General features: G+C 35.3%; 1 protein-coding gene across 1 annotated transcript; it reads left to right on the forward strand.

Moving 5' to 3' along the window:
* The first annotated feature begins 14,191 nt into the window (after window positions 1–14,191).
* Window positions 14,192–15,469, forward strand: LOC140851055 (gibberellin 20 oxidase 2-like). Its single transcript, XM_073242440.1, has 2 exons — window positions 14,192–14,756; window positions 14,856–15,469. The coding sequence occupies exons 1-2, from the start codon at window positions 14,215–14,217 to the stop codon at window positions 15,301–15,303; spliced, it is 990 nt and encodes a 329-aa protein (XP_073098541.1). The 5' UTR covers window positions 14,192–14,214; the 3' UTR covers window positions 15,304–15,469.
* Window positions 15,470–17,939: the final 2,470 nt, after the last annotated feature.

A 17,939-nucleotide genomic window follows, 5' to 3' on the forward strand; every position in this document is an offset into this window, starting at 1 on the left:
GATCATTTTTCATTACCCTTCGTCGATCAAATCCTAGAATGGCTAGCAGGTCAATATTTTTTTTTATTTTCTAGATGGTTATTCGGGGTATAATCAGATACTTGTATTTCTAGATGACCAAGAGAAGACCACCTTCACTTGCCCCTACGGCACTTTCACTTTTCGACGTATGTCGTTCGGACTCGGCAATGCACCCGCTATATTTCAATGGTGTATTTTGGCTATTTTTTCAGATATGGTGGCTAAATATCTCGAAGTATTTATGGATAATTTCTCTGTATTTGGAATCACTTTTGAGGATTGTCTTCATAACCTCTCCAAAGTCCTTAAGTGCTACACGGAGACAAATTTAGTTTTAAGTTGAGAAAAGAGCCATTTCATAGTTTGGAAAGAAATCATATTGGGACATATTATTTTCGAAAGGGGGATTGAGGTAGATAAAGCAAAAATTGAGGTCATCTCAAAACTACCACCCCCCACTTCGGTTCAACAAATACAATCTTTCTTAGGTCACGCTGGATTTTACAAATGCTTCATTAAAAATTTTAGCAAAATATCAAGATCCTTATGCAATCTGCTGGCGAAGGATACACTATTTGTCTTTAATAAAGAATGTCTACAAGCCTTCTACACGTTACGAATAGCTCTGACAACAGCACCCATAATAAAACCTCCTGATTGGTTCTTCTCATTTGAAATCATGTGTGACGCTTTTGATTTTGCAATAGGGGCCATCTTAGGTCAAAAAATCAATAAGGAGCCACATGTGATCTATTATGCTAGCAAAACTCTATCCGATGCTCAATTGAACTACACTACGATAGAAAAAGAGTTACTAGTGGTAGTATTTGCCTTTGATAAATTTTGTTCATATCTGTTAGGGTCTAAGGTTCTCGTGTATTCTGATCACGCGGCTTTGAAACATCTTCTCTCAAAGAAAGATACTAAACCACGATTGATCAGATGGATCCTTCTGCTTTAAGAATTTGATCAAGAAATTTGAGATGAAGAATTTCGAAAATGTGGTCGCTGATCATATTTCTAGAATCTTAGTTGATCATACAATGGGTACAGATGAAGTCAAGGAGAAATTTTCTGACGAACAATTTTTTGCAACATCCTCTGACCAAACTCATGGTTTGCCTACATCATTAACTACTTAGCAACAGGACAAGTTCCTCTCCATCGGACAAAATAGGAGAAGGATCGATTCTTCTCACAGGTCAAACATTATTATTGGGAGGAACCCGAATTGTTCAAATATTGCCCTGACCAAGTGATTCGACGCTGTGTCCCTGATGGTGAGTATCAAAGTATACTTACCTTTTGTCACTCTCATGCATGCAGGGGATATTTCAGTGGAAAGAAAATGACCGCAAAAGTGTTACAAAGTAGGTTTTACTGACCGACATTATTTAAGGATGCACATAAATTTTGCCTTAAATGCTTGCACGGTCAGCAAACGAGAAATATTTCTAGAAAAAACATGATGCCCCTATCTCTCATCTTAGTCGTGGAAGTTTTTGATGTTTGGAGAATTGATTTTATGGGCCCCTTTCTTCCATCCTATGGATATGAATATATTTTGGTTGCGATAGATTACGTATCTAAATGGGTTGAGGCTATGGCAACCAGAATGAATGATCACAAGGTGGTAATCAAATTCATCCAACAGAATATCTTAAGTCGATTTGGTTGTCCAAGAGCCATTATTAGTGATGGAGGTACACACTTCATGAATAGGCACTTTGAAAGTTTAATGAATAAATATGAAATCACTCACAAATTTATCACACCATATCACCCCCAAACTAGTGGCCAAGTGGAAGTCTCCAACAGGAAGATCAAATGAATTCTTGAGAAGACGGTTAGGACTGATCGAAAAGATTGGTCTGGATGATTAGACGATGCATTATGGGCCTACCGTACTGCATACAGGACCTCGATAGGAATGTCTCCTTACCGACTCATTTTTGAAAAAGCCTGCTATCTGCCGGTAGAGCTAGAACACCATGCATTTTGGCCATAAAGCAATTCAATTTCGACATAAAAAATACGAGTAGTAATAGGAGACTACAATTGAACGAATTAGAAGAGCTACACAATGAAGTATATGAGAGTTTACAAATTTATAAGGCTCGAACTAAGGCTTATCATGATAAATATATTTCACAAAAAATATTCAAACCTAATAAAAAAGTGTGGCTTTATAATTCGAGGTTATGACTACTCCTGAAAAACTCCATTCACATTGGGATGGACCATATATCATAACTCAGGTGTTTCCTCATGGAGCAATTGAAATCAAAGATCCTAAACAAGAAAATACCTTCAAAGTAAATGACCAACGATTGAAACATTATGTGGATGAAATTAGAGATGGCAAGCAAGTTGACTCAATTGAATTACATAATCCAGTTTACAATTGAACTTTGGCTTGGTCTGACTGAAGATCTTAAACTTAACGCTTGTTGGGAGGTAACCCAATATTTTATTTTTCAGCTATCTAGTTTCTTTTTATTTTATAGAAATTTTTGAAAAGAATAATTAGCCAAGTTGGGGGGAGCACCATGATCAATGGAGTCAAAAACACACTAGCCCAGCAATGAGCGATATCTTAATCAACATTATACACATCAAACTCAGGTGGTGTCCTTATTTGTTATATTTTATTTTTGCTTTGTTATGATTCTCTTCTTCCATTGGAGACAATAAAAATTAAGTTGGGAGAAGAATAACTAATTAAGTCCTCGAGTATGGTCAGAAATAATTAGTTTTGTGCATCTAAATTTTATCTCAATTTGAAGTTAATTAGGCACTCTAATCAATAAATGATTAATGGTCTAGATAATTTTAAAGATATCGAAGAAAAAATTATTAAGGACATCCAATTAATGAAAAAATTTAGACCAGACTAAATTTTGAAGTGATTTTAAAATCCTTTTCCTACCATCTCAATGAAGAATCTGCTTTATGGGGGTATGGATGAAAAGGTCAAGATATGTAAAAAAAATATTATTTAAAAAAAATGAGATAAAATAAAAAAAAAGATTTTAATATTTCTCACTAAGTAACCGGGCCCCTTTGCCTAAGTAAGTATTGTTGTTCACGTCAAAAGGTGAGAATATGAAAAAACCTCTTGTATAGTCAGTTTTAACTCGTAGCCTTTTTGACTTGAGTTAGTAAGCTTGAGGAGTACCTTACACCTAATGCCCTAAAGCCAACTGATTTGGGAGTCATTGGCCTAAAGCTCGCTATAAGAGTCAATTAGAAAGCTTAAGGAGTTAGGACATTGTACTGACTATACATGTAAATATTTTTTCAAAAAAAAATAAAAAAAAAGAATAAGAGGACTAAATTGTAAGAAGATAATAAACCCTGCTCACATCAAGTTTGAGGACTTAAAGAGTAGAGTGGGAAGTCAGTGAAAGAAGATCTCTAAAAATTTTATGACTAATTCTCAACCATTAATTGGGTCGAATTGATAATCCAATGAAGTACCTCTTTAATGATCTATCCAGATATCAACTATAGTTAGGAATATTTAGGATAACTTTCAATTCAAGGATAATTTAGGGTACAATGCTAATGTATCTATTTTACTCGAGGACGAGTAAAGTTCAAATTGAGGGATGTGATGAATACTTAATTTAGGATGCTAGAGGCACTAAATATTGTAATAATTAATATTATTTTATTAAAATTTTAATGCTATCTATTTTGTTTTGCAGATAATTGAGAGTTTGAGTTCATACGATTCAATTTGAACTCAAATTGATTCAGATTTGAGTGAACCAAGCAATCAGCTCTTATTTCAGTATGAACGCAACTTAAAGATCAAGGGTCAAGAAGCAACCTCTCCAATCAAAGGCCCAGATTAAAAGATAAATGGAACCAAGTGTGAACATGACTTATTGATCAATGGAGGAGAATCAATATGAAGATCCAAGGGTCTTTATTCACACTTCCATCTCTCTTTTCATGAAACCCTAGCATCCTCACTCTATAAATAGAATTTCAAGGCCTCCCTCTTTTTCTATCAAGCCAAAGTCTAAGTTCTCTTCAAGCTTCTCTCTTTCTCTCTCTCTCTTCCTCTTCTTCATAAGTCTAGGGGAGGTACTAATCCTAGCATAACATATTCCTCCATAGATCCCTTTTTCACATCCCATCAAATCTAGGAGAGGTTCTAATCCTAGTGCCGCTACCCTTTCTCTGTTACATATCCGCTTCCATCAACCTTTTTTCTTAGAATTTCTGTACCAAACCTTCCAACCATCCTATCGCTGTCTGTACGAAGAAAGATGAAGGATTCAAGGACACACATTCACCATTGGGCACAGCAAGAAGATCAACTTGGTTTAGTTGTCTTGTATCATAATTTTATTTCTTTTCTTTATGTATGCTTCTTTATTAGATTAATGAAAAGTAATTTTATTTTTCATGCTTCTTTCTTAATTTTTTTTATAATTTATTATTATTTTTTATATTTTCAAAATAATCAACTAAGTTCCCTACGGATACGATCCCGACTCATCCTATCTACATGATAGTGAGTAGGATTAATTTTGATGTGTTACGACATGCATCACCTACAGAAATAATATTTAAAAAAAATTAGGATAGTAATGACACTCATTAAGAATAATATAACGAGATTCAAATACAAGCTTGATGATTCCTAAAGCTAGAACTGAAATTGATCTTCCATCTCCAATGTTCAAAAATCTCTCACCATCTCCAAATCTCTTAGTGACCTGAAGACCCTACAACGAATTATAAATGTGAATAGGGCTACCGGTATCCAATACCCAGATCATTATATCAAAAAGAGAGAAGTTACAAGGTGTTATCATATAAGTATCTTGTCCAGTAACTGATTGCTTCTTCTTCTTTGACCTGTTCGGATCAAGAAAAGTGATATATTGAGGATAATTTCTCTTTCAGTGATCTTACTTCTTGTAAAAGAAGCACTCTGCCTGATTTTGATCCATCTTGAACTTAGATTTTTGAGACTGACTCCCAGCACCATGCTCTTCTTATTCTTCTTCTTTTTTCTTTTTTTAAAAGAATGACAACTATCCGAAGAAGATCCTCCCACTAAATTCACCATCTCTTTATGGAGCTGGTGATCCTTCTCAAAAATCTGCAGTAACCCCAATAGACTGTGGTAGTTGACTATAGGCTTCGTCATTCTGAAATGACTGAGGAACGGTAGGTAGAACTTGGGTAGGGAGTTCAGGATCACATCCTTCCCCAGCTGTTCGTGCAAGGGGAAGCCAAGTTTGCTCAATTTTTTAATCTACTCGATCATGTACAATACATAATCGATAACAGATGCACCCTCCCTCATCTAGGTATTGAAAATGGTGTAACTAGTCTTGTGCCGCTTAACGTCATCAAGAGTACCAAAGGAATCCGTGAACACTTAAAGCATTTTTTCTAGCTAAGTCTCTTTAAACTTTCGACTGAACTCATCATTTATGGAGGCCCATATAATGCAATAAACCATGATGCGATCGTTAAGCCACTTTAAATAAGTGTCTCAGACTGCTCCTCGGGCATTAGGAGTAGGCTCCTCAGGTATCGAATCCATTATCACATAAAGGATCCTCTCATGCTCTAGGATAATCTTTAACTTTCGATACCAATTATCGAAATTTGGTCCAATAAGCTTCTCACTATCCAATAGTGATCGGAGCGATAAGTTTGAGGCCATATCTGCACACACAAGAAAAATACAAAATCTAATTAGTATATGAATTTGCTAATCCTAAAGATATCAACTTTAGTCTAAAGGTTCTCTCACTATTTTATACGAATTAGTAGCCTTTACCTTCAATTCGAGGAATTACCTTAATTTTTTAGTGGATATTTGTATCCACATAGACTACATATAGGCCTGAGGATGGCTCGGTCAACCCATATACACCTATGAATAGGTTCTTAACCAATTATTTTTTTAAACAACTTCTAGTATTTAATTTAGTCCCAGATTTTATTTTAGTAGGCGATGGGCCTCCACTGAAAGTTCTAGTTAGGTCAAACTATTAACATGAACCTACTAAATGATTCCAACTAATGAATGATCAGGTCCAAGGATGGCTCAATCAACCCAACCATCATCAGATAGTTCAACAGAGTCATCATATGATGAGTGATAATTTTATCATTCAGAAAGAACACCAGACGGATGGTGCCTACAATGTCAATCAGAAATAATGGACTGACTATCACTCACCTTAATGGAAGGCTATGATCTAGTTATTATCATGACCAGCTCATTTTAGAGACCTAATAATTTAGAAGATTTAATCGATTTAGAGAAGAGAGAAGAGAAGATCAATCAGTAGACCATAATCCTCTCATTGACTTCACCAAGTCATTGAATAGAGTTAGGTCATGCTGATTGAACTGGCACCTAGATCAGTCATACTGATCAACCTTAATGGCATGGGCTAACTCGAATCACTTAACGATCTAATCAAAATCTAGTTCACCAAATTGGCCAAGTAAGTGAGATCGATGGGAGGATCTGTTAAACTTGCTTTAGATACCATCAAAATGGCCAGATAAGCCACTTCCAATTAAAAATCATCGATTGAAATGTCAAATTTATCTTAGACATCAATTGGTTAACTAGTTTCGATTTGACCAACCTAATGATTCGGGTTCAACCACTGAGCCGCAATCAAGATCCATTTGATCTAATCAAAGACATAAACTTGACCATCTACAACTATTGTATTAAAAAAATCTTGATTAATCTAATTCAATATTCGATTAGACTTAATCAATTTCTCTACATGGTCAATCAATTCTTTGATTCTAACCTTAGGTCTAATCCAATTAAAGAAAAAGACTTGATTTGAGTTAACCCATGCCCCATGTTTTTGCAATGTCATTAGATCTAAATCATAATTCTAGATCTATTAAGTTTAACACTTAATTCTTAATTAAGTTATGCATCAACATGGTTAAGATTTTGAAAATAATTTTTCATGTAAATTTTTTTCATCAAGTCATAAAATTTTTTAGATCAAATCTAAATTTTTATGATTTTAAATTAAAATAATTTTGATTAAACAAGATTAGATGCAACTAGTTTTTTCACAACTTGCATCACATACAACAATACCTAAGGTTTCAAGATCTAAGATTTTGCAAGAAAGTAAGTTTTTTTTTCACTTTCTTCTTTATGGGATCTCACAGTGGCACCCCTACACGCCATGAAGAGTACCCCATTGAATGAAAAGAGAGGGTCATAAAATTCTACTTGCTCCTATGATCGGACGGCCTAATGATTATCCAATCCAAGTACTTTACTACTCAAAACATCTAATTTAAATAGATAATAATCAGATTTAAAAATAAACTAATTTAGATCTAATCTAAATTATAAATAATCAAATTAAATAAAAAAAATAGATCTAAAGTCATATTAATTCACGTCAAAACAACCATGCTTTGATACCAATTAAAAAAAATATGCGATAGTGCAGTACATATGATTTTAAAAATTTTATACAGTAGAAATAAAAGATTAAACAATTTAATCTTAATCACATGCATAAAATCTAATCTTAAACTACCACAACATTATCTATGATATGAAAAATATACACTTTAGATCTGAAAATAAAAACACGCATTGATCTCATCGATGCTGAAAATTTAGATCTAACTATTAGATCTATTATAGGAATCAAAATAAGTTAGAGATCATTACCAAATAAATTTTGATCTTAATCTTCTTTGATCCAATGATTGGAGAGGGTATTTCTCAGATCTCTCGTAGGCACATGAAGTCATCTGGACTCTATAGAAAAATCCATGCGAAGACTGACGCAGATCAGAGACTTGGAGATGCTAGTCTGTAAGCAACTTCGATAGTTAATCTTTTTCTTCTTCTACAAGCACCTTGGACACTCCAAAGTAGTAGAGGATCTGGATAAGGAAAGGAGGAGGAGGAGAAGAGCTCTGAAAAATCAAAAAATAGCAAGGAAATTGATCATGGGATGTCCAAGAGAGGGGATCCCTTTTTATAGACTAGGAATTAGAGTTTTTCCAAAGAAGGATGCCAATAGTCCATGCCAAAACCATCTTTTGGCATCCCAAAAATTTCTAGAAATGACTCTTGGACATGGAGAAGGATTCTGGTATCTCACACATCTAAAAACTCTCCAAAAAAAATAGAAAAAAATTTATTAAAGCACCAACAATCTTCTATGTATAAAAAATCTCTTTTCTAATTTATATCTTATCTCTAATTCGGATCGTATTTGAATTAGGCAAGAAATAAGATTATGACTCATCAAATATTACTATCCACTTTTATTAGACCCTCTATCATGATGCCAAAAATTACTATCCAAATCCAATTAAGCATGAAAAAATTGGCATGGATTCAGGAGTGGCACAGGAGATAAGGATAGAGTCCAAGTTGACAAGGACTCTTTATTTCTAATTCTGATTCTAATCCAAATGAAATTTGGATTGAACCCACTGATGAAAATTAATCTAACCCAATTAGAAATCTAGATATCTCATCAAATTTTTACCCCAATTAAGAATTAGCCGAGTCAAAATTCTGATCGAATCAAGATCAAATTTTTTTTGTAATCAGACTCGATCATATCAAACCCAATCAGAGTCGAACTGAATCTAATTCAATTAGACTTGATCTAAAGCTTTTTTCTCAATCAAATTGAGTCAATTAGTAATCTAGTTACTAATTAATTCTTCATTAATAGTAGAGTTTCAGTCTTAGTGAAACTCTCCCACAGAGTCCTAGTCCAAGTAAGACTCTTCACCAGAGTCACAATCTAATTGGACTCTTCAGCCATCTGATCTGATCAAATCTTCTAATGTGTATAATCTCATAGGTTCGAATCTAAGCCGGTAGCATAGGAATAACTTTCTGTACTAATCGATGTAACCATCTAGCAATGGTAATCCGACGATCGGATAGGTCAAAGTATTGTAAAGCAACCTTCAGGAACCTACTGGCATATGGTTACCATATAATTCATCCTTTTGACCCAAATGTGCAAGGTGACCTAAGATTTAATTGTCAACCATAATTTAATCGACCACATTATATTTTAATCTTTTAAATCAATCTCATGGATTATCCTGGCCAAGATTTTACTGAATTGAAATACACTAATGCATATCTCCTACTAATTCAGAGGGGTCAATTCTATCTTGACTCACACACCGACTTGATAAGTACTTGACTGCACCCAGTATCCTTCCGTCACTGAGTTAAAAACTTAGATAATCCAATACTAAAGTACAGTGAGTTGCTTACAAGTCACCGTGGTAGTCTCAGGTCAGAGGGACACTTATATCCATATCCTTCATGAGCTACTCTTGACAGCAGAGTGCTTGGCACAAGATCACATTCGATGGGAAGGTACTCTTATATTCTATCTACATGCCATAACAGTATCTCTATACTCTTTGATTAAGAGGACAACCAACTCATATGGCACACAACGACCTCCACTTAATATCACTATCATCTTAGTAATAGCGTATCATTTGATCGCGAATATTTTTAAGGATAACGATAAATCCTCTTTTATCGATTAATTATAGTTCTAAAGACTTCATTACAATACAGAAGTTCAAAGATGGTCAATTTATAATAAAAATATTAAATAATTTTTATTAATAAAAATTTATATATAATTTACAAAATGAGCACAATCGTCTAACGATTGACTTTGGGATATATTTTTCAACATTGGGGAGGTGAGGATGGTCGGGGGCTCGAGGGGATGACCAGGGGCTTGGGGATGCGGGAGGCGATCGGAGGCTTGGAGATGCGGAAGGTAGCTAGAGGCTCGCGGCCAGGGGCTCGAGGAGGCAGGAGGAGGTTGGGTGCTCGCGATCGAGGGCTCGGGGAGGTGGGAGGCGATCGAGGGCTCGGAGAGGTGGGTCGGGGGTTGGGGAGGTGAGAGACAGCCAGGGGTTGGGGAGGGGGATGCAGGTCGGGAGCTTAGGGAGGCGAGTCAGGGGCTTGAAGAGGCGGGAGGCGACTGGAGGCTTGGAGAGGTGGAAGGTGGCCAGGGGCTCGGGAAGGCAGTCGAGTGCTCACAGCCGAGGGCTCAGCGAGGCGAGAGGCGGTCGGGTGCTTATGGCCGAGGGCTCGGTGAGGCGAGAGGTGGGGAAAAGAGAGGGTGGGGGAAAACGAGAGGGGGTGGGAGGGCGCGTAAGGGAAAATGAGGGCATGCTAAGAAAGAAATTTTTTTTATTTTTTTGGGTAGACTATTAGCGACGGTATTTTTTGTCGCTAATGTCATCGCTAATACTATTAACGATGGCATTTTCGTCTCTAATGCCATCACTAATAATTTTTAAAAAATTTTAAAAAAATTATAATTAAATTTTTAAAAATTTATTTTAATCATAGTAATACATAAACTGCTGCTACATAATATATGGCAATAGTTGGGCAACTGTTGTGCTAGACCTATAACAGCGGTTATTACGCAACCACTGCTATAGGGGCAGAATATAATTTTTTTTATTTTTCTCTGAATATGATATAATTTTAAAATTTAAAGTTCATCTTTATCATTAATTATTTAAATAATTATCGTTAGAGTATTGTCATAAAAAATTACCTCGATCCGATAGCCCTAACTATATCGATCAATAAAATTAAATTTCAACGATCAAGAATGATTACATGATAATCTGATAGATAGAGATCACTGATGGATCTAAAAATTTATAATAATGATCTTGATGATATTTATTGCATACTAGTAAAATTTCACTTCAATCGAATATTATTATCATTTCAATTTAGCACGAGATGATTTCGGCTGTTAAATAAAAAATGAGTGATCAAAAAATCAAATGGCATCCTATTAAGATGATTTTTTAGATAAATGATCTTTACTACTATTTTAATTATTTATATAGTGATGCTTATAAAATTCAATTCGTGCATATATAAACCATCCACGTTAAGTAGGTCTTACAAATGCACAAGTATAATTATTTAAGAATTTTAAGAATGAGTATCAAGAGACATAGTTTTGGATCATTCATATATGCGTAATTTGAATTTTATGATCATCATTATATCAATGATTAAAGTAGTAGCAAAGATCATTTATCTAAAAAATTATCTTATAATCGAATGCCGTTTGACTTTTTGATCACTCATTTTTTATTTAACGGTCTAAATTATTTTATATTAAATTGATCATGATAATGATGTTCGATTGAAGTAAAATTTTGATAGTGTACTATAAATATCATCAAAATTATTGTTGTAAATTTTTGAATCCATCAGTGGTCTCTATCTATCAGATCATCATACAGTCATTCATGACTGTCAAAATTAAATTTTATTGATCGAATAGCTAGGGCTACCGAATCGAGATGATCTTTTGTGATGATATTTTAACGATAATTATTTAGATAATAAATGATGAAGATGAATTTTAAATTTTAAAATTATATCATATTCAAAAAAAATAAAAAAACTATAACTCTTTTTTTCATTGCTAATAATTTTAATAAATTTTTTTTTTATTTTTTGTAATGGTAGATACCATCACTAATAATACTATTGCTAATACTCTTTTTATCGTCATTAATAATTTTATAAATAAAAAATTTTTCTTTCATTTTTTGCAACGATAAATTCTATCGCTAATAGTGTCATCGCTAATGATTATTAGCAACGGCCTTATCATCTCTAGTATGATTTTTGTCGTCACTAAAACTACTATTAGTGATGGCAAAAATACCGTTGCTAATAGCCATTAGTAAACTAATTATTCATGATGAAAAAATTATCGTTAATAATGCCGTCGCTAATATCTCCTATTAGCAACGATAAAAATACCATCGCTAATACCTTAATTTCTTATAGTCGATCTTTTGATTAAAAGTAATTTAAGAATTAATCATCAATGACACATACATACCTCAAATTCTCAACTCTTGAGAATATGTGTTATCATCTTATTAATTCTCTAGACAATTCATAGATATATACACTATATGAATGAAATTATCTATCCTAATTAATTAGATCAAGTATAAAATTATGTCCTAAAAAAAATCAATGTGTCAGTCTAATTGACTTCTAGGACATATATCTAACAGATATATCTACTACTAGGATTGTACTTATTTATATCTGATCAATACTGTGACGATGACCTTGCATACTTCGTCACAAGTCTCTCCTGGCACGTGTCTTCGACATGGATGGCATATCCCCCCCACAACAAAAATAAAAACATAAAAATAAGAATAATTACATGAAAAAATTAACCTTCCTGTAAAAAAAAAAAAATAGTCATTATTGAAGCCTTGTTCCACAAGATGAGAAAATAAATAAAATTTAAATATAAGATGGAGTATTTCTCAATTATAGGTTCTCTCACATACACAATTTTTTCTATGGACAAATAAACACTAAATTGTCATCACTCATAACCTCTAGATATGGGGATAAATGTGCTCTTTTTTTATGTGTGTGTGTATATATGTATGTATATATATGAATAGGGTAAAGATAAAATACTAGTTCTATTAGTATTTGGTCTCGATGCTACTAATTAATATAAAATCAAAAAAATAATATATAAAGTAAAAATAAAAATAATTAATAATGACCTATGAATCAAGTGGATACAAAATTGACATTCTTAAATGATATGATCCCATTCTTTGATTTATTTATTGCATAAAGGTATTTAAATCAATTATATGCTGATTTATATTTGTTTTAAGTTGTTAGATATAGATCAACAGTATATAATTTCGAAAGTACATGATGAACAGCATAATTTGGCTTCTTTTTTTTTCTGATAGTAACAGCATAATTTGGCTTACAAACCATATTAGAACTATTTTTTGCTATATCAATCATGTACATTGATGACAGACCTCTAAAATAGTGACTTTAAGTCGTCATTTTTATTTTAAAAGACTACCATTTTGTACCCAAAAATGTTATCATTCAATGGGCAGGGGGAAATATCATTCAAGGTGGGCCAGTTGAACCTTCGAGGGCAAAAGACTTGAGAAAAGACATTTCTAACTTTCAGTGCCAACCACAGGACACAAGACCCGCCATAACAATCGGTATAAGTTCAAATCCTCTACAACCTTATAAGAAAATAAATTGATTTTTTCTATCAAAGTAATAATTTTTTTGTAAGTATATTCTTACAAATTTATTGTTTACATATGTACCATAATGATTTTTTTTTTTTTGTATCTCTATCTTACGGTAAGCATACTATCTGACACCATAAAAAAATAAATATTTAAAATTAAAATAACTGAAATACCTTTAGCTCAATAAATATAAATGTGTCAAAAAAAAATAATTTATAAGATATGGTTGCAAATAATAAACTTATGGGGCGCGCGCGTGCATATATATATATATATATATATATATATATATATATATATATATATATGCAATCTTAAATATTTGCCGGGATATATATGCAAGAAAATCTAATAAAGAATAAGATGTATATTCATAGGCCGTGCAATTTATCATCCCACTCAACATTGATCGGAAATGGTTTCAAATCAAAGGATCATCCCACTCTACTATTTCAGCCCATGAGAAATCCACTATTTCTCAATTTGTAACTCTTTCCTTCAACCAAGTTAAATGGCACTTTTTACTTGATTAAAAGAATGATAGCTGATCTCCCGATTTATCTTTTTATCTTTCCCCCTTTTATCTGCAATGAACCATAAACACTGCAGTATGAATTGGATGTTAGCCAGGAATTGCATCTTACTCTCACCAGTTACAGTCCTGCAACTTGGGCTGCTGATGATATCCTACGGAAACAAGAGAACATGCCTAACCGTATGATGATGGTGAATGCTTTGGAAAAGGATCAAGGAGGTCAATGTTAAAACAAGCATCCCTTGTTCCAACTGTCAGTAACCTAACAAAAGATTCCAACAGTACTACTTCGACCTTACCAATGGGCGGCCTTGGTCTTATCCTCTAACGCTCTCCCCACAACTTACTTCTCTATCTAGCTATAGTCCGTGCACCAAGGGCCCTTTACCCTCCTTGTTTCAACTCTTTCTTTGTCCTTTTGTTGCCTTACCCGCTTTACAAGTAACCCCTCTCGAGCCTAAAATCCTTATCGTTCATCTTCTCCCTTCTTCCTCCCCCACACTTCCTCCACTATAGTTCTCCAAATGAACTCAAGTCCCACCTCCATCCTCCTCTGCCCTCCAATAGACATAAAGAAAGATACCAATACTGGCGGCGTGGTCTTCGACTCCTCTTTGCTGCGAAAACAAACCAAGATTCCGAGGGAGTTCATATGGCCTCTAAGTGAAAGGCCGAGCACTCCAAAAGAATTCAATGCGCCAGTGGTGGACCTCCAGGGTTTCTTTCAAGGCGACGAGGCTTCCACAATGCGAGCAGCCGAGCTCATCAGGACCATCTGCATGACCCACGGTTTCTTCCAAGTCACCAACCACCGCGTCGATGCGTCTCTCGCCCAGGACGCATTTGACTGCATGGATGAATTCTTTAGACTTCCTCTTAGCCGCAAGCTACGGGCGAAGAGGAAGCCAGGGAGCATGTGGGGTTATGCCGGGGCTCACTCCGACCGCTTCTCCTCCAAACTACCTTGGAAGGAGACCCTCTCCTTTGGCTACCATGAGGCTGGTCCTGAACACACGTTTGTGGACTACTTCACATCCATCCTAGGCAAAGATTTTGAGAGAATGGGGTAAGCCTTTAAGCTTTTACCTGGTGTTGCACCACCAACGTGCCTTTAGTTTATGAGGTGGGTTGCTTGCTAACATGACAAACACTTGGGTTCATGTAGGTTGGTCTACCAAAGGTATTGCAAGGCAATGAAGGATTTGTCATTAGCCATCATGGAGATCCTGGCAATCAGCTTGGGAGTAGAACGATCATTCTACCGAGAATTCTTCAAGGACAATAGCTCTATAATGAGATGCAACTACTACCCGCCATGCCAAGAGCCGGAGCTCGCACTCGGGACCGGACCGCATTGCGACCCAACCTCGCTAACCGTTCTCCAACAAGACCAGGTTGGGGGGCTGGAGGTGTTCGCTGACGGAGAATGGCAGTCTGTCCGCCCGATACGTGACGCTCTCGCGATCAACATTGGCGACACGTTCATGGTATGCGTGCTGCCCATGCCTATAAACAAACTAATGCTAATCGTGTCACTTTTTAAGGGAAGGGGGTTGGTAATTAATAGTTTATCACTTCTTAAGAGAAGGGGGTTGGTAATTAATATAGTTTAATAGAATAGGAAGATCATGAAGCAAAAGGACAAGTCATTTAAATATTTAATTTAGGGTTAATTATTGGTTTCTTAACACGGAATCTTGTTTGGATTAGTGTCATTTTTTTTTTTTGGTAAGCTACAATTGTATCGTTACATGGGCAGATTATGTCCTATACTGCATGCACCAGTATGACCGTACACCACACCAATTAAATTGTCTCAATCCCACGGGCTGACTATAGAGACGAAAGCATGATGAATGGGGTCCATAAGGATGAAACAATCTGATTGGCATGATACATATGGTGGAGCATATAATTTTTCTATTATAAAGATCGAGTTAGGTGGAAAAGTTTAATTTTTTACTTTGACAACCATTTTTAAGCCCTAGACTTTCATATATCTATCGTATGACCATAAGAGTGAAAACAGCAGATTGGCTTGTCTGTTTTGTCGATATGCCTCCACAATTGTGAAGGCACATTATACTAAATATGCTGCATAGTGTACGAACCATCTTAATTTCGTCGGATCCAAGACACATGTTTCACAGGAGGCTTATGGCGCATCTTCAAACCAAACCACACCTGCCTTTTGTGATTTGTACCAACTCATATTTCACATTTATCATCTTTTAAGCAACAAATTTACGAAGGCAAGAAAATATATTGCACTTTTATGACAGGAAACAATTAAGATCTAGTCCTTGATTTTTTTTAGTTTCCAACATAATTACCATTGATCCTTGATCCAACGTTAGGTCTATTTTGTGTACAATTATTCCTATTTGTGTATATAAAGTTATTCATATTTAATAGACAATTATAAATGGATAATGATGAATGTAAAATGGCCACCAAAATCAAATTTTGGTCAAAAATTTTTAATCAATAAAAATTAGTCACGAAATAACAGTAGATCCAAAGGTGAGAGACTACGTTTTTCTCCTCTCCTGACTGTGAACTGCTATTTCTTCTACCAATGATGTGGCAAGTGGCAAACTCATGAAGAATAGACTTTTCCATTGTTCAAGTTAATATATGCATCAAAAAATGCTATGAAAAGTAGTAACTAAATTAAAACTATTCTCCTAGATTTTGTGGTGGTAGCCAAGTTTCATCATCTAATTTTGCACCAAACAAACCACTACGAACTTTAATATATTATCAGGCCTCTTTGGCACTTATCGCAAGAGTTTAAAACTAAATGACATACACATAACTTTGATGTACATATAATGTTCAGGGTATCTGTTCTTTGGAGCACTACATATATGCATAGAAACATATACGCGCTACATTTTACACAAACACACACACACACGTGTGTGTGTAACATGTATGTAAGTATGTATGTATGTAGGTATCTACATATGTATGTTTATGTGTCTATAGTTTACGTTTTTTTTTTTCTTCCTCCTTCGGTGGCATACGTCCATCATCATGCATTCCCCAGCTTCCATTTTCCTATATATGCATTACCAATCAAGGATTTAAATGTACTTCACAAGGACACTCTCCGGGCCACCTGTTGGAGAACAATGCACCTTCACATGCATGAAACTGTTCGGATGTTTCAAGGAGCAAACTGCCATGCACCACTGCATCTCCTGCGGGTTGCAGCGGACGTGACGTGCGTCAGCGTGCAAGCGTGGTGCACCATCTACCGCAACTCAAGCTAATAGTATACTGTGCCGCCGCCACGTTGCCATAAGTTTAATTTACAGAAACAGTTGGAAACAGGGTACAAACGTCCGTCCTGCACGTCCGTGCCACTGCATGACAAAGGTTAACGTGGCAAGCTTAAACAGCGGAAAGTAGGTATTGCGATCAATTTTCTACCGTCTGTCGTTAGCGATAAATACCTATAAAAACAGCATCTTCATAAATCAAAATTATATCTGATAAAAATTCTCCGATACTTAAGTCAGAGAGAAAATTGATGAACAGTAGATTTAAAAATTGAAAATAGTAAAACTCTGACTCCAAAGTGCCTTATCCTTCTTGTTCACTTACCTCCTTTTTTATAGATAATTCTAATGTAATCGCCAAGCACGTGGTTTCATTTTTATGATACTGAATTATCGGACTATAAATAGAGAATTAGTAGGTCGTTAATTCTCCTGAATAGCCATGACATGTAGTCAATAACCGTTCACAACGGTTATGGTATATTGAGCAGATTAATCGACCATATGTCGATAGAATCTATGAGTGACTATCGGCTAGTAGTTCAGTTATGCTGACGGTTCAAGTCGTCCGCTGTTGATTGGTAGTAGTCGCATATTAGTCGGTCCGCCAACCATAAGTCGGTGTGATTTGCTCAGTCGGTCAATGAAGAGTCGGAACCGTATGTTCAGCCGATACACAGTCGGAGTCATGGTGATCAAAATTGGGGGTTGATTGGTTTACCCCAACAGTTGACCCCACTCCTAAGTCTAAGGTGAACTAACGTGTATATTGCCACATGGTTAGTCACGTTGGACGAAGGGAGTTATTTCCTATCATATCGAACTCCGATTCTGCAGTCACTTTTTTGGGATCTGGGCAATCGGCCGCTTTGTCGTTTTGGCGAGTATAGAGTCATCTTTAAATTACCATGTTGACAGGATGATTCAATATCAGATGTCAGTATCAGACATCGTTTCAAAAA

Source organism: Elaeis guineensis, chromosome 8 (genome assembly GCF_000442705.2).
Source record: "Elaeis guineensis isolate ETL-2024a chromosome 8, EG11, whole genome shotgun sequence".
Taxonomy (NCBI): domain Eukaryota; kingdom Viridiplantae; phylum Streptophyta; class Magnoliopsida; order Arecales; family Arecaceae; genus Elaeis; species Elaeis guineensis.